Raw genomic sequence first — 23835 nt, forward strand, 5'->3', positions numbered from 1 at the left:
AACTTACCAGGATCTATGAATTCAATGCCATTGCTGCTGAGATTTAATTTTTTTAGCTCATGAACATCTTCAAACTCCTTGGGTCGAAGTTGGTTGATTTTATTGTATGACAAGTCAAGTTTAACAATATCTGGAGGGATGTTGTTTGGAACTTTCTTCAGCTCTGGAAAAATTAATAACATTCCGGTTATTGAGGTTTCTCCTCACCCCATATTCTGTCACTCTACCACCTGTGGTTGAAGAGTTGGCTCTTAAAGGAGAATGGAATTATCTAAAGCCAAAGACTATCGGTATGAACAAGACTTAGGATGTGCTAACTGCACCAAAGCCCTGTGGACCAGGTGCACCACATGCAGAGGAACGGATATCACTCCTTGCTGAGCTGATCAGAGAAACGTCCTTGAGGCGGTGGCAAGAAATCAAGAGGACAGCAGGCATCGGGTGAGGCAGTGGGGCTCACTCCTGGCTGTTCCTTAGAAGCACCTGGGAAGCTTTAGGGAAAAAAACAAAAGCTAAAAGGAAATGAAGCCGATCAAACCACTCAGTGTGTGTCCCCTCCCAATCCCTTCCCTCTGGCTCTAGGAGTTTTCACTATTAACAATCGCCTCTTTATTGCATTTTCATTTCATCCCTCTCCTTCGATTCCTTCTGCCAACAAAAAAGCTCAGGTCTCTCCACCCTAAAAAAAGAACAAGAAGTTTTTGACCTCGATGGCCCTCAAGCTGCTCTCTTATTGCTCCTTTCCTTGGATGCTAAAATTTGAGAAAGTGTAGTCTTGACTTGTTGCCTCTGCTTCCTCATCACCACATATTCCCTGAATCCTTGATTCAGTTTATACTCCACCACTCCTAGACACCCGGATTCCTCGGGAACAACAACAGTATTATTGTTACTACTACTGTAGAAAAAGCCTCTGGAGGAGGCGTCCAGGTTATTTTTCACAGGTGAATAGGAATTCAGGGCTCACCTAATTTGTCTTTACTATTTGTTTCTCTTTAAATCAAGCTTTTAAAAAACATATAGTGTTTATTTTATATTTTATTGTAATATTTGTCCTTTCTCTTAATCCTCAGCAAAATATTCTAAGGTTTTATTTAATTTTAAGTAGGGCAAGTGGAAACTTTGAAGAAACACATACCTGTTTCCACAAAAGAAAACTAGCAGCAATAAAATGTCCAGATTAACTGACACCTGAGAGAGACCTGGCCCAAAGACTTTCTGAATAAAATTTGTTGAACTGGGTACAGTAAAATAAGCTTATTATAGGTGGTATCCATTAATCCACAAGGCCATTTTTGGTACAGACTAATTGAATTGCTGATAATTTTTTCAAAATAGAAAAAAAAAAGAAAGAAAGAAAGAAAAAAAAACAAACCTCTGGTATTTAGGACTCCTTATCCCACAATATATTTACTTTCATAAAGACTTGGGCTTATTTTTTCCCTCTTTTAATATTCAGAATCCATGGTCCTAAATGGAATGGTATTGGTAGTTCCTTCTTCAGTACCCTCATTATTGCTAAATTTGCTTTCTCTTCTTGAAGAGAATGGGATCTCAGTATCTTGGTATCTATGTGCATGCTGTTCTGGGTGTTCTAACAAGTATTAAGTGATAAGAACACTATGGGCTAAGTACTATTATTATTCTCATTTTACAGACAAGGAAACTGAGGCACAATTTTCCCATAGTCATAGTCTTAGGATTTAAACACATGCGCTAGCTTCAGAATATATACTTCTATCCACTATGCTCTGCTGTCTGTTCCTGGTAACTTTCTGCCTTATTTATGCTGTTCCATCTGTCCTAGAATTCTCAAGACTGGCAAAGGGTAGATTTGGAGTGGGGGAATAACTGAGGTGGCGTCAATATATTGGGGGCGGCCACTGGACCTTCCTAGTTCTATATTTAAAATGACATCTCCAGTTTTCAATCGGGCATTAACATTAATACTACCTTTACCTGCTTTTCCTCAATGGTAAGTCATCACCATCAGACATAGTATACATTTTACTGATTGCTTTCATTTTTGTGCCCTCCCCACCATAGAAGCTTCATGGTGGAGGCTTACAACAATCCCTAATATATCCTAAATAAGCAATGGTATGTGGCAGACAGCTTCTAAAATGGCATTCAATGTTCTCCTCTACTGACATACGCCCTTGTGTCAATCCATCCCCTTGAATATGGCCTGAACCTTGTGACTTGCTTCCAATAATAGAATGCAGCAAATGTGATGGGATGTCACTTTTACGATTAGGTTACAAGAAATTGTGACTTTCATTTTACCAGCAGACTTTCTTCTGCTGACTTTGACAAAGTAAGCTGTCATGCTGGAGAGGCCTATATGGCCAGAAATTAAGGGTGGCCTCTGGCAAACAGCCAGCAAGGAACTCAGACCCTCAGTCCAGCAACGCTTGAGGAACTGAATTCTGCCAATGGCCATATGAGCTTGGAAAAGGAGTCTTTCCCAGTTGAGCTTTCAGATAAGACCACAGGTATGAGTCCTGGTCAATACACTGATTGCAGCCTTGTGAAAGATCTGGAGGCAGAGGACCCAGCTAAGCCATGTCTGGTTTCCTGACCCACAGAAACTGTGAGATAATAAATGTGTGTTGTTTCAAGCCACTAAGTTTTGGGGTAGTTTATCATAGTCAGCAACAGATAATACATTGTAAATAATAAAAGCTAATTAAATGTTGAGTTTAATGATTTAAGAATACTAAAGACTCCTGCAATAAAAATGCTTTTAAAATAGGGAGTGATCTTATTTTTGTCCTTTGGGTAAGGCATTGTTCTGTTTGACCTAGAATTTTGTCTGCCAATATATTGAAAGGTGAAAGATTTTAAGACTTGAACTTATTATAATGTTGTAACAGTGAGGTAATCCTCCCTTTATGATCATCAAGACCCTTACTGGAGAGCTATATTCTCTCTTGGGTCCTACATGTAAACAAGGAGATGGAGAACCCAGCAATAATTAAAACCATGGAGACAACTGAGGACAGATCAAAGAAATAATTTTGACATTAAATGCTTGGGATAATTATTGAAAATGTTGATGGCATCTTTTTAGAAAGCTTTCAGAAGCAGAATAGAGTTATATTTCAAAATATTCAGGATCTCACCTCTTCTTAGTTCTTCCACTGCTACCACATTGACCTAAGCCACCATCAGCTCTTGTCTGGATTATCCCCAAAGTGTCCTAAGCCCATGTAATATAGTCAAAACACAGATCATGTCATTTTCCCAGATGGCTTCCAATCCTCCAGATGGTAGAATCTTCCAGTTGTTCCCATGTCACTATGAATAAAAGCTCAAGTCCTCATTAAGGTCCAATAAAGCCATTAAGGACTAGAGGTCTTCCTTGCCACCACAGGCAGTATCTCCTAGGTTCTGGAAAGCAGGCTGTTTATCAGGACTTGCTTGCTGAACCCACATCTGCTGGGTTGGACATGGGGTGGATGACAGAGACCTCCCAAGCAACCACTGTAGGACAAGCTGCAGTGGGTAAACCGCAAATTAATGGGTAAAAAAAAAATGTTTATGAGAACTCCCTGAAACCCATCTTAAGCAGTGGGACAGGCCTGTGGATTCTGGAAAGGGACTATGAATTGCAGAACCAACTTTGGCATTGTCAGCAGTAAAAATAGGGTAAAAATAGGATCCACAAGTATAACCAGGAAATGCAACCCAAAACCTTTACTGGTATGGCTTGGAAAAACATGGAAAAATCTTATTTGTTATACTGATGAGTAAAAGCAGTTCTTTAGTTCTTTTATCTTTTTTTTTTTTTTCCAAGATTTTATTTATTTGACAGAGAGAGAGACAGCGAGAGAGGGAACACAAGCAGGGTGAGTGGGAGAGGAAGAAGCAGGCTCATAGCGGAGGAGCCTGATGTGGGGCTCGATCCCATAACGCTGGGATCACACCCTGAGCCGAAGGCAGACGCTTAACCGCTGTGCCACCCAGGCACCCCTAGTTCTTTTATCTTAAACCTGAATGAGAATTGTAAATACTGATGCTAAGTGTGTGTGTCTTTGATAAAGGTTATATAAATACAAATTTCCCCAGGCCACAAGTCAAATTTGGTCAATGTCCTCAATTCTAGACCAGGCACCATGTAGTTATTTGCTGCTACTTAAAATTCCTGGTGAACACTCAAAAAATACTTCATTTACTCTATTATCACACTTGACAAACCTTACCCTCCCCAACCAAAACCTGCTGAGTTTGAGGAGTAAACTGGAAAATATTCTTCATGTAATTTCCCATTTAGTGGGCTATCTTAGTTGTCAGCAATGTCAGAACTACTCTGAAGGCTCAGTAGCCGTAGGCAAAGAGCCATAAATGACCCTGATTTTGCAAATAAAAACTTACTAATCATTGTTCAAACTAGCAGTGAAATTAACTTCAGAGACAGCTGAGAGCAATTTACCTGCATAGTTCTCCCCCGCCTAATCTTAGAAGTAAAATGAATCCTTAAAAATTGTAAATTATTCTGGTAAATGTGAAGCCAAAAGGCAGTTTTCAACTCTTTCATGTATTTTTGGCAAATCCATTTACCTCAGTATGGCACAAACACGCCTTTCAACTAATCTCACATTTATTCCCTTTGAAAGACTAAGCTTTATTGGCCAAGTGCCTGTCCCCCAGTGAATAAAGCTATTATTTCTTTTTCTTGCTGTCCAATGTTTAAGGCAAAATGACTGATCTTCGTGGTCTGTGGGGTCAAACTGGCACATATTGGGTACCCTACGCACACCATCTGACTCATCATCTGTCAGCGGGGAAAGGCACAACTCCTGAGTTAGGGGAATCGGTATTTGGGTTCCCTGTGTGTCTTCTTGTACATGGTATATTGTACAAAGCCTAAGGGGAGAGTCGGTACTGGGAGAAAGCAGCCAGAAAGCTTTTCTACATTTTTCTTGGCTAGTAGATGTACCTAAGATCTTGAAGGATGACGTTGCATGGAGGTCAATGGCTTGGGGACTGCCTGCGTGACTTCAGAGGGGCAACTTAGCTTCTGTACACTTCAGTTTCCTCCTTCATCAGGGTAATAATAGTGCTCTTTGAAGGTTACGAGGAGTAAATTACATAATGCATGTAAACTCCCATGTCTTAGGCACACGGAGCATTTAGTTGACAGCTAATTAATACCACTAATTAATACCACTGCTAGTTCTACTCTTGATAGTATGTTTTAGGCTTCTTTAGAGTCTACATAGTATCTAACATGTGGAACATAAGCAAAAATCTTACTACACTTTGGCAGGGATTCTTCATATTTGACATTTGTTATCTATTTATAGAATGGAATAAGGAAAATGACAGTAGATTTAATTCAGATTGTCATATTTGAATTCTAGCCATGATTTTTAATTCTATGTATTTTTATTTTTAAAGGTTGCTTAAATTATTGCTTTTGCAAGAGCAAAGAAAGCAGCTCAGTTATTACCATCAGTCTAAAGACATGGCCCTGTGCCAGGCAGTACCTGGGAGTACAGGAGGTTTAAGAGACAACACTATTGCCTTTAAACTTAGGGGAATCAACAATACACCACGATGAAAAATACACAATCAACTGAATCAATAGATTTATATCAACCATAGGGACAGCAATTTGTATTGATATTAAAAGACAAAACTACCCTTCATTTTGTAATCTAAAAGTCTATGCTCTGATTCATGTAGTCGTTAACGTTTGGAGAAACTTGAGTTGTCCTTTCATGGATGAGACAGTATTATTACATATATAAAGTGTGTATGCCATGAAACTTTACATTGTTTCCAGTAAATAATATGTGTATTTTAAAACAAGGCGCATTATCTGCACCCCAAATTTATGGGGCATTTCTAGAAGGTTATGTTTAGACAACAGTAAGTTGAGGAAAGAAAAAAAAATTTAAAAATGTATCTTTTAATAAGTTGACGTTTGCCAAAAGAAAACGAGACAAAAATATCATGGAAAACAAGACAAAAGCAGACATGGGCTCATTGTGGAGGGAAATGGCCCAAGAGCAGGAAAGCAGTAAAAATGGAAGCTATTTCCCTTCGTGTTATTTTTTTTTTTTAAAGTAGGCTCCACACCCAGGGTGGAGCCTAACATGGGGCGTAAACTCACAACTCTGAGATGGAGAATCAATGCCTAATCAACTGAGCCACCCAGGTGCCTCCACGTTATCTCTTCTTAAATTACAGTGTAATCTAGCTCTAGAAGTCTTCAATTTTGTGTTGATGGCATTTTTGTCAGATAATCAATGAACCTAACTACACATATTTTCTCTTTATCACCTGTTGTAGCAAGTGCAAACTAACTTTAGCTTGAGGGGAGAGTCTCGGCTGTATCAAGTAATTTTTCTAACGCAAGTCTAGGATTAGAGCTTTGTATCAGTTTTTTAAATATATGATTTAGTTTTTAATCTAAGCATCACAAAGACACTCCTAGTAACACACGCTCTTCAGCACGGAACACTAAGTACTCACTGTAACAACGTCAGGGAAATTCCACGCAATCTGGCTGCCAAGAAACAGTGTATACTGACTTTTCTGGAATTCTTTGATGCTTCCATTGTTGAAGCAGGTTTTTGTTTGAACACAATCAGATTAAGGAAGACGGCAGGATCAGGCAGACCAAGGTTAGCATTTTCACTTTGCTGCTTACCTACAAGACCTCAACCAAATGACGGAACCTCCCTAAGTTTCATTTTCCCCAACTGTAAATGGGGATCCTACTACTTTCCTGGAAGCTGTGGACAGCATGTGTGTGGAGTACCTGGAGAACAGTGGGTGTTTATGAATGAGCACTTCCTCTCAAACCCAGAGGATCCTGGAATGACATCTCCCTGGTTATGATGCTGTAACTGTTCTCCTGTGGCAGATTATATACATTTCACAGGGTGTTGGAGCAAGCACACCTTTCCATGTCCCATGGCCTTGGTGTGCTCTAACCAGGTGCCCCTCTGGAGTCTGAGAGAGAGGGCAAGGCTTGAGCACTTCTTTGCTGACAAATGAACAGGTTTTCTCCTGGTTCAGGTTGCCTGCTTCTTTGGCATCAACAAATTCCTGCCTATGGTTCCCCTGAAAGGAGCCAGAGTCTCTGTGTTGCTCTTAACCTTCTCTTTCTGTTCTTAAAGAACCAAAACAAAGCCAAACCTCCTAAAATAAGTGGAAGAAGTGATACCATGCTCTGATATAACCCTAACCCAATGACATCTAGCTTTAGTTGAATAATATGAATAAGTCATGAATTCATGCCAGAAATGAAACAGACACTGTCCTATGGCACGTTATCCTAGGGTAGATTAGCAGTTCCCAGACCACACTTTGAGAACATCTTCATTAGCCTGTCAAGAGCATTACTAATATTTCCCATTTTCTTATCTCGTGAATTAATCCTGTACGTGCAGACCCTGCTCAGTATCAGACCAAGACTGTGTGGGCTGTAAAACTCAGCAATGATTTTTCAGGAAGTAGGTAATATTCTGGAAAGATTTCCTTAGCCTCATAATTCTTGGATTAACTACTTTCAACTTAGTTCTTTCAATATTTTTAGGTTTTAATTTGGGAACAATGAAGATAAAGGATGTTAGCAAGCGTTTATTAAAACCTTGAGACCAGATTCTTAGAAGTACGGATACAGAGTCACTACATCCCACTTCGCCTCCCTCTCACAGTGCTCTCGCCTGTCCTTTTCCACACGTGATTTCCCTTTAGGTAATTTTCCCACAGATGCACGCCATGGTTTCGCTTTAAGTCACATTAGATAGACAGCATTTGGACTTGTTTTTATACCCACTTGTTTACCTGAATTATATTACACTGTGATTTAAGATAAAGGGGATTCTTGACAGCCACAGCTTCTGATTAGCAAGAGTAGGACCCCCACTGGCTGTCCTTCCTGAGCATAGCTCCTAGCCTCCACTCCTGTCCCCCAAATCACCGACCACGTTGAGTCCGAACCCTAGAAAAGCTTGGAGTAAATTTCCTTGTCATTGGGGAAAGACCTCTGGGGGAAGTGACACCAGGACTGCCAAGGCAGCGAGGTTTCTAAGATTCAAAGAGCATGTTTAACCGTGAAAAGGAAAAACTAAGAAACTTACAAACCTTTCCGTTTGCAATCCAGCGTTTGTATGGGAAACACGTAATTGTAGCAAAGAGAAGAGTCCACTTCAGGCTTTATGACTGGGGGTCTCCCAGACACTTGGGGTCTCGGGTCTAACTGTTCGCTTTCTTCTTCGTTGCATAACTGTTCCGATTTTATCTGCCGTAGTTTTTTGTTTTTCAGTTCTTGGGGGCTTTCACACGTGGCGTAGTTTCCCAAATTCCGGTTCCTTGGAATCTGCAACATGGAAATCAGCGTTTCCAACTCACACGTGCAGTGCCAGGGGTTGTCGTAAAGACGCAGGTAGCTCAGGAGAGGCGTATAAATGAACACTTCCTCGGTCAAGACTTTGATTTGGTTATGCTGCAGGAGGAGAGTAGTCAGTTTATTTAAACCAAAGAAAGCGTCGCTCTCAATTTTGGAGATCTCATTCTGTTGCAGATCCAGGCTCTTCAGTCTTTTAAACTTGGAGAACATCTTGTTCTTCAAAACGCGGATCTTGTTTCTCGCTAACAGCATGTGCAGCAAATCCTGAGGCCAGTCAGGCAGCACATACACTAGTTTTCTTTCTTGACAATCTAAGTATTTCTCGTGGAGATACGTGTAGACTTCGCAGGGGAGGCCTGGTGCGTAGCGTTTGACCGGGTTGGAGCCTCTCCGGCTGCCACTCGCCCTGCCATGATTCGCTCGGCCTCTCGGGGCCCCGGGGCTTGCCTTGCGGAGCTCCGTGGCTTTACAAAAGAAAAGCAGAATTACCACGGTAACCACGCGCATCCTGACATCCAGCTGGCCCCAATTACGTGGTGTGACAGACGGAACAATGAAAGTATTCCTTTGAAATCCAAGTTTGGGTAATCTTAACTAATGCAGTTCAGGAATGATGAGACCCAGCTGAGGTACGATGGGAGTCCCTAGGTTGCAAGAGAAAAACATATGAAGAACCATTGTGAGCATTGTGTTATTAAGAGCAGCTTTAAAAAAAAACAAAAACAAAAACCATTCATTTTCTTTATATATATTTTATTGTGGTATAATCGACATATCACATTGTTAGTTTCAGATGGTTAACATAATGATTGGACATTTGTATGTATTGTGAAATGATCACAATAAGTTTTTTTAAAGCAAAGACATTCAGTTAATAAAGGCACATTCTGAACAGTGGTGTAGCGTTCCCTCCCACTTGCCTGGTTTGGTGGCTAAACTTTTGGGCCCTGAGTTGGAATGAAGACTCTCCCACTTGCTTAACTATGTGACCTCATGGGGCACTTGGGCGGCTCAGTCAGTTAAGCGTCCGCCTTCGGTTCAGGTCATGATCCCAGGGTCCTCGGATGGAGTCCCACACTGGGCTCCTTGCTCAGTGGGGAGCCTGCTTCTCCCTCTGCCTGCCCTTCCCCTGCTTGTGTTCTCTCTCTGACAAATAAATAAAACCTTAAAAAAAAAAAACCCTAAAACTATGCGACCTCAGGCTAGTTCTTTAACCTCATCTTCAGTATCTGTAAAATGGGGCTGCATGTAGTATTGTGGGGAGAATAAAACAGGCTCATGTGCAGAAAACACTTACCAGTGCCGGTCCCGTGGAAGTACTCCACAGTGTTAGGGCTTAGCATTAGGAAAACTGAAACATGTAATGTATCAGCACGTTGGATTCAAGACATTAAAGGGATTCTTCTTACAGCCTTGAGACATGCAAAAAAAAAAAAAAAAAAAAAAAAAAAAAAAAAAAAAGAGTGGGTCTCCAATGGCTGTCCTCCTGAGCTTATTTTTTTCTCTCCTGGACTATCTCCCAATTAACCAACCACATTGAATGTGAGATCCAGAAAAGCTCAAAGCACACTGCCCTGTCCCTGTCAAGTCTTGCGTATCTTGGCTCCAATGTTACCTCAGCAAAGCCTTCTCCGAGCACTCTATTTAAAGTGGCACCTCTTCCACTTGCTAGCCACTCTCTACCCCCTTTATTTATTGATTTTTCTCCATAGTACTTATCACCATCTGTCAAAGTAGATATTTTACTTCTTTTGTTTACTGTAAGTCTCCCCCAACTAGGATGTGAGCTCCCCAAGGGAAGGGATTTTTGTCTTTTTTGTTCACTGCTGTATTTTGGGCACCTGTAGAGTTTCTGACACATAGTGGGTTCATGATACTTGTTGAATGCATGAATTACTTACTCTCAAGTAACTATTCTATAAAAATATTAATATCATCAGTTTGGTGTTCAGAATCTATTACATTGTGTTCAGAATCTATTTTCTTCCTTAACAGGTATTACTGATAACTTCTAAGATCTGCACAGTGTAAAGAATTGTTTTCATTTTTAAATTCTGAAAGTGATTTGGGTTTGCATTTATTACTTAGGACACAGTCCATTCTTGGCAAAGGAAGAAAAGTTCAAAATCGGTTTATAATTAATAACATTTCTGTTGTTATTATTGTGAGGCTAAGTGGTTATGAGCAACAGATGTGCTTTCTATTCATTGGAGCAGTGTGAACGCCAGGATCACCCCCTTGCCTGGAGTCTTCCTGCTTGCTGGGGGTCTCCCCCACCTAGAATGACTTCCCCCTCTTTGCCTCACGCATTCCTCCCCTTTACTGTTTTGTGTCCTCTCCCCTAGATACTTCTTTTCTGTCTCAGATTAGGAGTTTTACTTCCTGTCGGTCTAGACCCAGAGTGCTGACTGTGTAACGCTCTGCTATCTAGATCTTTGTGTACATATGTCAACTTGCCCGCGAGACCATAAGCTATGCAGTTGCCTCTGGTCCCCGAGTGAATCAGGCACTCAGCCTTTCTGATGCTCCACCTCCCTGTCTGCAATCCATTGTAAACTGTATGTAAATCTTATTTTAACATATCATAAATATTTTGTTAATTATTATGCACGCTGCATTATTTATAATATCCATGCTGATGTACGAGGGGACGTGTGCGGATGTCCACAACTTACTTTAAAATGCATAAAAAAAGAAGATGTATTGAAGGATAGAAAGATGGATGTATAGCTGAATATGGGATAAAGCAAATTCAGAGGAATATAAATTGAATCTAGGTAGTGGGTATATGCTCTGTACAATTCTTCAAGTCTTTCAACTTTTCTGTGTTTGAAAATTTTTACAATACAATGATAAATGAAAACAAAAACCAAAAAATGAACAAAAAGTCATGCCACAAAAAAGCAGGTTGGTTTTCTTCCCAGCTAAAAGCTCTATGTATATGTTGTTTTTCCCAAAGTAGTATTTTCCTTTTTCCCCTTTTCTTCTGTAATCCTCAAATGATAATAAACGTGTATATATTTTAATTTTAAAGCCAGAAAAAACTGGTTTTCTGGGAAAAAGGAACCATATACTTAGAACAAATTACTTGCCAAGGTTTTTGTTTGTTTTCTAATGAATACATTGCATTGAATGTAGGAAGGAAAATTTTAAGTTTAAACATTTGCGCTGTGTTGTTTAGTGATGTTTAACTTATTCGATTTAGGCCTCTGTAGAAATCTGCAAGAGCTGAATGTCTCTGACTGCCCAACACTCACAGTGAGTATATGAAGCTTATTTTACTGTTATTTATATAGATTCAGACTTGCTATATGGCAGTGCCAATATACAGAGATTTTGCCAAAATACATGCCTGTGTGCTCGTTTAGGATCAAATGTGTAAAAAAGCAAACTATGTTAAACATTGGCAAGAACTTTTATCCCATTTGTGTAATGCTATTATTAATCCTATAGCTGTATGCCCAAGGTTGGAGTCTCTGGAAAGTGGAAACTACTCAACAATTACACAAAAATGAACTGTATTTATATTTAGGGCCATGTGTGTCTGAGACAGAAAAAAATTGGGTCCCAGTAAAGACAATAGGCTCATTTTAGTGGTCTTGGTCTTCCTGCCTATCAGTTGTGTGCCAGAAAAGACGGGAATGAACAGGTCACCCTGGGCAGCTCCTTCAAGGTCCCTGTCTGCAGGCTTTTCTTTTACTTCCAATCTGTCTTCCCCGCTATGAGCACATAACACTTTCTAAGACACAGATCTGATCATTTCACTCCCATTTTCTATCATTTATACACACATTCGTCATCTACACTATTCGATAAAGTCGAAGCTCTCTAATATTACTGTACCTTGGAGACCCTCTGTGGTCTTGCCTCAGCCTCCTTTCCCAGCCTCATCTTGCTCCAATCCCTGCACACACACTAAGTTTCAGCAACCATCCACGGCTACACTTTCTTTGCTGCACGAGCCAAGCTGCTCCTTGCTGTTTTGCTTCTGCTCGGGCTGTGCCCCTTGCATGGAATGAATGCCCTTTTGCTTTGCCCTCAGGTGTCGCTTTCCTCTTCGTCAGGCTTTACGGCTTACTTTAGGTACTACCGCCTTTACCAGGACATCCCTGACTCCCAGGGCTGGGTTCATTGCTGCTCCTCTGGGTCCCTATCACAAGTAGCCCTAATCACAGCATTTCTGCCTCCTCCACTAACCCAAGAGGCCCAAAGGGCAGGAGATGTGTCTTATTTTCTGTGGTAGTCCTAGCACACAACACAGACGTTGGCATAGTAAATACTCGACAACATTTGTTTAATGAATGGAATTGTATCAAGATACTGAGTGGAGAGCATGGAGAGCATGGCAGAGCACTTGAGATTCCATCCTGGGTTGACATTTTTATATTCTTAATGGACCTTATAAAAGTGAAGATGATCAACCTAGAGAGGGAAAGAAGGTATGAGAAGAGAACTTAGGATTGGGGAGCTGCTGACTTTTAAAGGTAGGCAGAGGAGAAGAAGTAGCAAAGAATCTTAAGAAAGAACAGTCAGAGGAGGAACCTGAGTGGCTCAGTTGTTTAAGCGTCTGCCTTTGGCTCAGGTCATGATCCCAGGACCCAGGTCCTGTTCTGGGATGGGGCCCCACATCGGGCTCCCAGCTCAGCGAGGAGTCTGCTATTCCCTCTCCTCCCCGCTCATGCTCTCTCTCCTTATCTGTCTCTCTCTCTCTTAAATAAATAAAATCTTTAAAAAAATACATTAAGAGAAGTAGGGTAAAAACAGAAAAGCCTGATTTTGTCATGCATGCTCTTCATCAAGCAGCAACGCCAGCATGACATCCACACCTCCCAGCGTCGTCATTCTAGTTCTTTCTTTCAAACTTGTGTTTCAGTCTGTGGGTATTTTTAGTACCTACTACGTTATAAGATTTATTTATCTTTATATGTAAAGATAAATAGGGGATTTATATGCTATAAAATACAGGTGTTTGAGAGAATTTAAAATGAATCAAGTTTCAGTTCCTGCCCTCAGGGAGCTTCAGTTCTGCCCTTGAATAAAAGATCATAGTCTTTAATTTGCCTGTCTAATAGGAAAGTCAAAACAAATGCCATCTGCACTGAATTTGTGAACATCAAAGTCTTTTCCAGTTCTGGAGTCTAATACTATACAGGGCTGATAATTTTATCCAGCTACATTTTACTGTTGTTTTTCCCTTTGAAGCATAGACTGAGAGACAGGTTTACACTTAAGGAGTTGAGTACATTCATTCAAGAAGCTTTATTTCTAAGAAGGTTTTCTTATGAATATATTACATTCGGAAAGATTTGGGTGCATTGTGGACAAATAAACCATTTTGCAATGAATACACTCCAACACTGTTTGCATTTCTGTGCTCACGCATTTGGGGACTGACCCTTGAGCTCTTTTAAATTCATCTGAAGTTTCTTAGATGTCCAAGCTCCTCCAGACAGGAAAATGCAGTGAATAGTTTGCTTCCTTATCTTAAAGGAAAAATGAGCTTCCTCTATGGTGCATAAAACATACTTCATCTTCCTCTTCCTGGCCCCACATTTTCATCTTCTCTGTGGCTACCTCCCTGAGGGTGTATCAGCCAGCTTCCCATCCTCTCCTTGCCCCATCTCACCTGCATTTTGGCCATTCAGTAGGTGCATAATCGCTTTGAGATTTGATTGGCACCATGAATATTTTTGAAGATAGATTTTGTTTATATTAAACTACAATGCCGTTTATTATGATTCTTCATTCCTCCTGGGAAAATTGTACCATATATATAAACATACATATATATATACACACACACACACACATATAAACATATATATAAACACACACATATAAACATATGTGTGTATATATATATATGTATGTATGTATATATATATATATAAACATCTATCCACGTATACCTAAATCCTGCATTTTAGTGGTGGCGTATGTAGAAAAATTGGTGGCTGCTTGAATGCAGTGGCAAGAATACAGTGTACATTAAGTCCCTGCACTTGCACTCCTGTGGCATCGGCACACGGAGCCTTTCCTATAGCAGAACTGCAGGAATATGTTATTGTATTATTCATGACTCCGGGAAACAGCTAGGAATAGAATGCTAAACACTGATGATCCTGCTGAAAATAAACCTTTGTGTTCCTTAGTGGCCATACTGAACATGCAGAATTCTTTCCCAAACCACATTCTCTAGGCAAGTGACAATTTACTTTTTCCTGCAACGGCCTATTCTTTCCAGGAGCGATGTGGCACAAATATTTAAAACTAGCTGACCTTGTCAGTGTTCCTGGGGATACTCATCCAGCATCATTAAATAAATAAAAACCTGCTGCTCCTGACTCATACTAGAGCATTTTATAAGTAGTTACCCATATGAGAAGCAGTGCCACTGCAATCAAAGCTTGCAATTCATCTGGTCTTGTAAATGTCAGTTTAGGGCTCGGGCTTGAAGTGACTATTTGTTTTCCTGTCTCTCTCATGTCACAGTCGCTCTGTTCTCTTGCACCTCAGTGTCAGCTCTGGGGGAGGGCTGCTTGAATCCTTGAGAGGCTCACCCACAACACCCTCAACACTGAACTTCATGTTCAAAATGTATGTACCTTTTTTTTGCTGCAGACCATCTCAAATAATTTGGTGAGACTTTGTTTAGCTGTTTTAATATATTCACTAATAGGACCACAGTAACTTAATTACACACACACACATTTCTATAAATATATATGTGTAAATATGGACTCACTTTTAATGAAGTCCAGTTGAGAGCATTTACTATTCCTGTCTTTCAGAATGATTTTAGCAAGTTTAAAAATAGATCAGGTTTTAATCACTTTCATGCCTTTGAAGAGTCAGGAGTGGTTGACACTTTGACACTTGAGCTCAAATTAGCTGCCAGTGTTGAACTTGCAAGGGTTCAAATTTTAACAAAGTGTCACTGTGATGGAATGGGACTTTATTTCCAAAGAAAGGGCAGGGGAGGGAGTAGCGAAGCTTCACACAAAACCATCACCTTCTGTTTAATTTGATTTACAACTAATAACCAAGAATATGAAGAGACCAAGGCTTGCATACACTTTCTGGGAGAGAGATAATGGGGAAATCACAAAGCCTGCTAGACTTTGACAAGACTCTCCCCTCTGTTTTTATGCAGGATGAATCAATGAGATACATCTCTGAGGGCTGTCCTGGAGTCCTGTACCTCAATCTGTCTAACACCACCATCACCAATAGGACTATGCGAATCCTGCCCAGGTAATGCTTGTGTTATCTGTATTACCCTGAAAATAGTCCTACCCCTCTAGGCTCTGGCCTACTCCAGCAGTCCCCGAAGGCAGTGCTCCTGTTGCCCCCGCCCCCCCCAACCCCGTGGCACTGCGGTGGTGGTAACAGCACTGCTGCTTTCACGTCCGCAAGCTGGTGCCTATTCTCTCCAGCCCAGGTGGGTCCAGCTTAAGTAACCAGTTCTCTCTGCTTGGCTAGTGTTGTTGGGTCACTCTTGGAGCAAAGTGCCCTGTAGCTTGAGTTAGGCTCCGCCTGTCTCTTTCTGGTCCTCCTTCTTGGGCAATGGAGCCTGGCTCCTCAATTCTAGTCCCATTTCTGGACTTCTTGACAACAGAACACCAGTGTCTTCCCTCCTTGGACCCTGAGCACCGCAGGCCCACATTCTCCCTTGCCATGCTCTGGTCACCTGTTGGGACCTCCACCACCTCAGGAAACCTGGTACTGGTTGTTTTTTGATCTATGGACTGTAGACAACCCTGAATACAAATGTTGCTTTTCCTTAGCTAGTGCTTCTTTGGAGGAGAAGGGACAGAAGAATACGAGACATCACCAAACGTTGACAGAATATTCAGATTCTGCCTTCAGCTCACGTCATGATCCCAGGGTCCTGGGATGGAGCCTGCGTCCCTGGGGCTCCCTGCTCTGTGAGGAGTCTGCGTCTCCTTCTCCCTCTGCCCCTCCCTCCACTCATGCTCTCTCTCAAATAAGTAAAATATTTTTTTGAAAAAGTGCATCATGTTTATAGCTCAACATTGCAAATACCATAAAAGATTGAGGAAATATTCTTTCGGGACTTGGAAACTTACCAGATTCAGTAAGGAAGTCACTCATGTCACTGACGGATGAGTGAAGTCTGTACACACATCTTTGTTGTTTCACTTTTGTCTTACTCATGAATGTAAATGAAAATATTCATATTGAAACTATACCCATTCCTCAGTATTTTTGAATTTTGTTTTTATATTTTGGTGAAAACAAGAAATACATCAGAGTCACAGAATTTTATTTTTCCTTTGAACACAAAGAAGACAAAATTACTAGCTGCATTTATAAGTTTGGCAAAAGTCCATGAAAGCATTGTGTGAGAATCTATTGACTATATCGACTTTACAAAAAAGAGTATTGTGTATTTTATTATTAATTATATGTGGTGTGCTATACATCTTTAAGATAGTAAATGTAAAATAGTAAGCTGTACAAATTTATAGTAAACATATATACACATATATGCTTATATGTTTTTAAAGTACCAGTTGTTAGATATTTACCAGTATGCCAATAATTAAAGATAAAATAATTTAGGAATTAATTTATATTTTTACAATTTTTAGTCTCCCTATCAGGAATATAGTCTAATTTTAATTTTTTTTTCAAATGTTTTTTAAATGTCTCAAAATTTTGTTTTATTCATATGGGTAATCTTTGTGGTATCTCTTCAATTGCCACTGTGAATGCTATCTTTTCTGATTTTAATTTCTCATTATATTTTCTAAATGGTCACTTTCGGACCATTTAGGTACAGTTCAAGCATCTTTTAAGGTTTTAATTTGTAAGATTTAGTTGATTTCTTTCTTTTGTAAGATTTAATATGAAATGACCTCTAAATAAGAATTTAGGCAAAGCTTCTAAGATTTGATAAGTATTGTTCTCATTTTCTAAACAAACTGTTGTATATTTGATTTTCTCTTTGACCCAATAATTATTTAGAAGAGAATTTTTGGTTCCAAGTAGTTGAAGTTTCTTTGATTAAGCTTCTGGTTTTAATTTCTAATTTTGTACACTGTGGTCAAGAAATGTGGACTGAATTATTTCTACCTTTTGGAATTTACTGAGATTTCTTGGTGGACTAGTATCTATAATTAATTCTAGTAAATCATCCATGAATGTTTAAAATAAGAGAGTTTCTTTTAGAGAACAAAATTGCTATGTGTATGTGTGTATATATGTATAAGTTCTTCATATTTCATAGTGTAATAGTGATATATTGGTTGCCTTTTATAATCAAGCTTCCTTAGTTTATTTTGAGATTTTTATTTTACATATAAAGATTAATAAGTAGTATGTTTCATTATAGATTATAGCATTTATTCACATAAAATTATATTGTTTATCCTGGTTGATGTTTCTTTGCCTTGAATTCCTTATCGGCTTTTAATATAGTCACCTTTGTTTCCTTTTGCTTATGGTTTATTGGAATAACTTTATGTATCCCTGTATTTTTATTTATTTTTTAAGTTTTTTAAAAGATTTTATTTATTTATTTAAAGAGAGAGCACATATGAGTTGGAGGGAGGGGCAGCTGAAGAGAGAGAATCTCAAGAAGACTCTGCTGAGCGGGATCCCACAACCCTGAGATCATGACCTGAGCTGAAATTAAGAGTCTGCCGCTTAACTGACTGAGCCACCTAGGTGCACCTGTATCCCCGCCTTTTTAATCTTTATGTTGATGTATTTTAGATTTGCCTTTTATATGAAGCACATAGCTCACTTCTGTTTTTAAATTTTTCATTCTGCCTTTTTAAGAGGATAGTTTAGGAGAGTAATATTTCCTTTCAAAATGGAGTATATGGTTTTATTTTTATCATCTTGCTTTATGTTTTTGATTTTTCTGTTACTGTACTATACTCTTGTTTTCACCTTTTGCTATATAAACTACGTTGTTGATTTTTACAGTCTTGAGGTATTTCAGAGGTATGTGCACATTCTGTTCTATATTCTAACCAGTGGCTATTTGTATGGGTTGTTTTTTTATTTAGATTTTATTTACTTATTGGAGAGAGAGAGAAGGAATGAGTGGGGGGAGGGGCAGAGGGAGAGGAGGCAGACTCCCTGCTGAGTGGGGGCTCGATCCCGGGACCCTGGGATCATGACCTGAGCCGAGGGCAGATGCTCAACCGACTGAGCCACCCAGGAGCCCCTGTATGATTTTTTTTTTAAAAAACATGCTTTTAATATGTATTTCTCCAATTATCAAAGTTGTGATGGAACAATGACTTGGGCTCCTCCCCCCATGTTAGACTAGAGATCTAATACACTTTTATTCTCCCTTGAACTTAATGTGTCTCTACTTCCACCCTTTGTGTGTAAACACATAAAAATTGTGATTTTTATTAATCATTTAACTTTCCATTTAATACTTTCATGTTTGTGATGATATTTATGATTATGTAGTCCTAACTCTAGTTTTGTCATTCATTGATGGTCCATTTGTTCCACTATTTCTTTATTCTTTAATTCTGATTTTAATTCATCCCATGATGACTGGAAATATAGTCTTAAAAACTCTTTGTCCAAAATAATGAATCGTGGAACACTACATCAAAAACTAAGGATGTACTGTATGGTGACTAACATAACATAATACAAAATTATTATTAAAAACAAAACAAAACAAAACAAAACAAAACAAAACAAAAAACTCTTTGTCCGAAAGATAAACGAGTGTTAGATTTTCAGCCACTGCTTTCTGAAAATAACTTTCTTTTGTCTTGGAGGGTGAACAACTCCTCTTGGCATATACTTCTTGAATCATGTCCCTTACTTTATTCTTAAAATCCTACAAATACTGCCCCATAATCTTTGATATTTCAGATTAAAGAGAAGCTTAAAGCCAGCTTGATTTTTGTGTTCCTTTGTTGGTAACCTATTTTTTCTGCCAATATGCTTGCAAGAATTTCCTTTTTACTGAGAAATTAAAAGCATTTTCCAAGCTTAATTGTATTCTTTCAATTAACTTTTCCTGGAACACAGTAAACTTTTGAACATTAAAACTTAGATCTTTTCTTAGCCAAGGAAGGTATTTCTCTTTTTTAATGCTTCTGTTCCATTTGTTCAGGTTTTATCTTAAGAATTCTCTGTTATTTACAGGTTGAATTTTTATTCCTGTCTTTCAAAGCTGTCATCGTCTCTCTTATAATTTTTATCTCTGTATATGTTTCCTCAGCATACTATGTTCTCTGTATCAATAGTTCTCAAAGTGTGTTCCAAGGATAGCTGTATTCCAGTAAATGTTTAATAACTAGTTTGGGTAGAGGCTAAGGGGATGTTCTGATTTCTGTGGTGTAAATACTACCACCATGATCAATTTTAAGCTACCAACATGATGTCATTGAATGTGGAGTTGGGAAGAAATGCTAATAGTTGGCTCTCATGGGCTGCTGTAAGCCAGCTCCAGTGACACCTGTGGAGGGCCCCGACCCTCTCAGAAGTTCTATAAGGTTCTCTAGTCCTTCAATGTAGAATATCACTCAGTATTTTTCTTTAGGCATTCCATATTGAGATATGTATGTGTATGGACATGTGTGCATGTATGAATGTTTGTGTGTGTATATATATATATATATATAGAGAGAGAGAGAACATATATGCTTGTGTGTGTGTAGAAAGAGAGAATATATTACAAAATCCATTAAATTCATACGTGAAAATCTGAATTTACAAAGTAGATGATTTTGGATATCATATTTTTAGATAATCTTTTGTCCTAGGAAATTTAAAATAATACTAAAACCATGCATAGTTTTTAGGGACATTTATTGTACAAATGAAGCTGTACCTTTAATGGGCAACAGATAGAAAAACAGGACCCAAAATGAGAATTTTTTTTTAATTTTAACTCTAGTTCTGGCTATTGAGAGAACATCCAGGGTAAATGCACTTGATATTGATGATTTTTGTCATATGAAAAAAATGTACACTGACTTTCTTATCTATGATAAAAATATATTTCATAATGACTCTATTTTTGCTCTATTTTCCATTGTTTCAAATATGCTTGGGTATGCAAAAGTGTTCTTTAAACTATAAATATCCAGAGAAATATTGTTTGGACTGTTGTCATTCTCTCTCCGGGGCCTTTTGACTTTCTTTCCAAAGAAATCATTTGCCAGAAGAAAAATGTAATTAGTTTGCCCTTCTTGACAACACTGATTTGCCAGCTTCTTATTTGAATATTTTCCTCACTTCTTTGGGGACTTGCTCAGTTTCCTAAAGTTGAAAATGAGGGCTGCTCCTAGCTCATGCCCATTCTAGGACACGTTTGCTTCTAAATATTTCCTGAGTCAAACCCTTTGCACTCAGCCCACAACCTAGGTGGCAGTCTCAGCACTTCATCTGCTGTAGCATCTGATGGTTCGCCCTTGGTCTCTCTTCCCTTCAATCGGCTTTGCCTTATGCTGTCAGAAGTATCACCCTGGAACAATAGTCTTGTCATGTCTTTGACATGCTTAGGGTCTAGACTCTTCCCTTACCGTCCCTTAACATTATCTGATCAAACCTGTCTGCCCAGGTTTCCCCAGAGAGGCCCTTAACTCTGGTCACCAGATTGCTGCATGCTTCTCGTTCTCTATAGCTGCAATGCTTTTCTCCTCCTCTCTGCTAAGCCATAGCCTTTACACCTCAAGTCATACCATCTACCAGAATTCTGCAATGATTTCTCCTTTCCCTGAAACCTAACAGCAACATTCATTCACTTATTCACCACATATTGATCAATTACTATGTGTGAGACATTCTGGGCATATAGGAGTGAATTAAGCTATTATGATCTTTGCTCCTTAATGGAGCCTCAGATGCTATATTGGCATGGTGTTTAATTATTTTTCATATAGACCCTTCAATTGGCTCGGACACTTCTTATTCATAGGTGCTGTCATGTTATAGAACCTTACCAGTAACCATCAGAACGGGGCAGACAGAGTAAGCTGTTGCCTTGACTGGACATCCTCAAGGTCTCCCCTATGAATAAGAGGTCAAAACACTGCATTTGGATTTCTGCAGGAATTCTAGTATGCAAAACTGCCTCTGTGAAACTAAAGAGCCCGACACTTAACTCAGAAGAAACTACTGCAAATCCTCTCTTTTACAGATTAGGTTTTGTCTTGGTGATTTTTCAGAGAAATTTTTGTTTAAATACATAATTCTACATTCCTTCCAATAGTAATTCCCTCAGGTATTGGTGATCTAACACAGACGGTTTCAATTCTATAATGGAAAGAATCCAAAAGAAAAGAGAAAAAGTGATCTCTGTAGTTTCTGTAAGAGCTGTGACTTCTTAAAGATTATAGTAGCAGTAGAAAAATAAATCACAAAGGGAACCCAGCCCCCCATTACAAACACTTAGTTATCAAATAATGAGGAAAAGATAAACACAGGCTGCAAACACTGCCTCAAAATGGAATTAGAAATACCAAGTTGTCTCTGACTTGAGAAAATGATGAACCAGATCTTACTCATGTAGGGGACTTATTTCTTTGCCAAAATTCAGAATAAAAATTGCAGTATTGCATAAAATTTGCCAAGTGATTTCACTGTCAACTGATTATTTTCCCATCCCCAACAGCTTTAAGTCTGCGGTCCTGTAAATCCCTAGAAAGGTCTACAGGGCCACTTAGGATTCCTCCTGTGCTGGGTTTTTCATACTGATGGTTCCCATGAGGTTCCGCTTTGAAGACAGTCATCTAGGGACTTTCAGTCTGGGACTCATTTCGTCCAGTGAACAACTTCTCGTGCCAAACCCGAGGTTCTTAACCTGGGCTCAGTGGCTCCCCCAAGGAGACCAGGGATGGAATTCAGAGGTTCCAAGAATTTTGAGGAGGGAAGAAGAATTTCTATTTTCACTAAGCTTTAACTGAAATGTAGGTAAAAAAAAAATCACAGTAGTATTAGCAGTTCCTGGGACTCCTTGACTATATAAATCTCAAACATTTTCTTTTTTTTTTTTTTTAAGATTTTATTTATTTATTCAACAGAGATAGAGACAGCCAGCGAGAGAGGGAACACAAGCAGGGGGAGTGGGAGAGGAAGAAGCAGGCTCATAGCGGAAGAGCCTGATGTGGGGCTCGATCCCATAACGCCGGGATCACGCCCTGAGCCGAAGGCAGACGCTTAACCGCTGTGCCACCCAGGCGCCCCTCAAACATTTTCTTATTATAGTTGTTACAAGTATATCAAAGTATCATTGACACTCATCACTTCAAAATCATGGGTAGTTATGAGCCCCGCCACTAGATCTTGTTATTTAATATGCTAATAAAGAAGCCACTCGTTTGGTTTTTAAAAAATTTTGATAATGATATCTTTCAATATAATTAGCTGCTTTTGTAATTTTAAGTATTTTATTTTACACATTAAAAACATTATGCTGGTAAAGGGTCCATAGATGCAGAGGTATCTGTTACACACAAAAAAGTTAAGAACTCCTCATTCAATTCCTACTTTGAGTATTTTTTAAAAAATATTTTATTTATTTATTTGAGAGAGAGAGAGCATAAGCAGGGGGAGGGAGAGGGTCAAGCAGACTACACACTGAGCACAGAGCCCAAGGTGGGGTTTGATCCCAGGACCCTGAGATCATGACCTGGGCCGAAATCAAGAGTCTGAGGCTTAACCAACTGAGCCACCCAGGTGCCCCTCTACTTTGAGTATTTGTTAACTGATCACAAGGATTTAAAAAAATCAAACAATAGGCTTGGGCTAGATTTGAATATATATATTTGAATATGCCTGATTTTTTAAGTGACAGCTACATTATTATAATTCAAGGCAGACTGATACAGAGGTTACAAATGGGTTAAGAACAGTCTGCAAATGACTGGGCAACACATGAGGGGAATAAAAAAGACATCAGAGGCTATCAGTCTCACCGGAGCTCAAACAGATTAAAAAGGGCATTAAACCTTGACCAAAATGAGGGTATAGATGTCACGTGAGGTCCCCCAAAGTCTTGGAATCAGTTGTATGAGCCACTTTTGTCAGATGAATATCCTTTCCATTACATGGAAAAAGATAGTACAAACTTCATAAGAACAATTAACATGCTATTATTTGAAGTAGTAGTAGCAAGAAAATATATTTTAAATCTTCTCCCTGCTGATTTTAATCATCAAAAGTCATCCTTAATGTAATACTGTTACATCTGTTTCTCGTGTAATTTGTCATACCTCTGAGAGGAAAGAGTGCATAGAATTACATCCATGTTACATATGAGAAAACTAACGTTCAGGAAAGCTGGACACAGTTGGTTAGGGTTAAAAAAAAGAGAGAGATAATATAATCTCCACTTAACAGATGCAGAAACAAATCTCTGAGAGGTTCGGGAAGTTTGCAGTTAAGTGTCAGGGCTGAAATTTGAATCCAATTTGGTCAGATTCCAAGACCTGGTGTATTTTCCATTGTGTTGTGCT

General features: G+C 39.1%; 2 protein-coding genes across 3 annotated transcripts in view; one reads left to right on the forward strand and one right to left on the reverse strand.

The window, feature by feature from the left end:
- FBXL13 (F-box and leucine rich repeat protein 13) overlaps positions 1-23835 on the forward strand; it is a 209662-nt gene that overhangs the window by 99400 nt on the left and 86427 nt on the right. The window contains exons 10-11 of the mRNA XM_026504143.4: positions 11574-11626; positions 15522-15622. Of these exons, the coding sequence (XP_026359928.4) occupies positions 11574-11626; positions 15522-15622 (154 nt within the window). The remainder of the gene's footprint in view (positions 1-11573; positions 11627-15521; positions 15623-23835) is intronic.
- Positions 1-23835, reverse strand: part of LRRC17 (leucine rich repeat containing 17) — a 34373-nt gene that overhangs the window by 5125 nt on the left and 5413 nt on the right. The window contains exons 3-5 of one of the 2 annotated variants that reach the window (XM_057304360.1): positions 9666-9780; positions 8104-9012; positions 8-163 (exon numbers count right to left, since the gene is read on the reverse strand). In XM_057304360.1, the coding sequence (XP_057160343.1) occupies positions 8-163; positions 8104-8875 (928 nt within the window). In that variant the 5' untranslated portion in view covers positions 8876-9012; positions 9666-9780. The remainder of the gene's footprint in view (positions 1-7; positions 164-8103; positions 9013-9665; positions 9781-23835) is intronic. The other variant, XM_057304359.1, reaches the window with a different exon arrangement.

This window comes from Ursus arctos, unplaced genomic scaffold, assembly GCF_023065955.2.
Source record: "Ursus arctos isolate Adak ecotype North America unplaced genomic scaffold, UrsArc2.0 scaffold_3, whole genome shotgun sequence".
NCBI classification, from domain to species: domain Eukaryota; kingdom Metazoa; phylum Chordata; class Mammalia; order Carnivora; family Ursidae; genus Ursus; species Ursus arctos.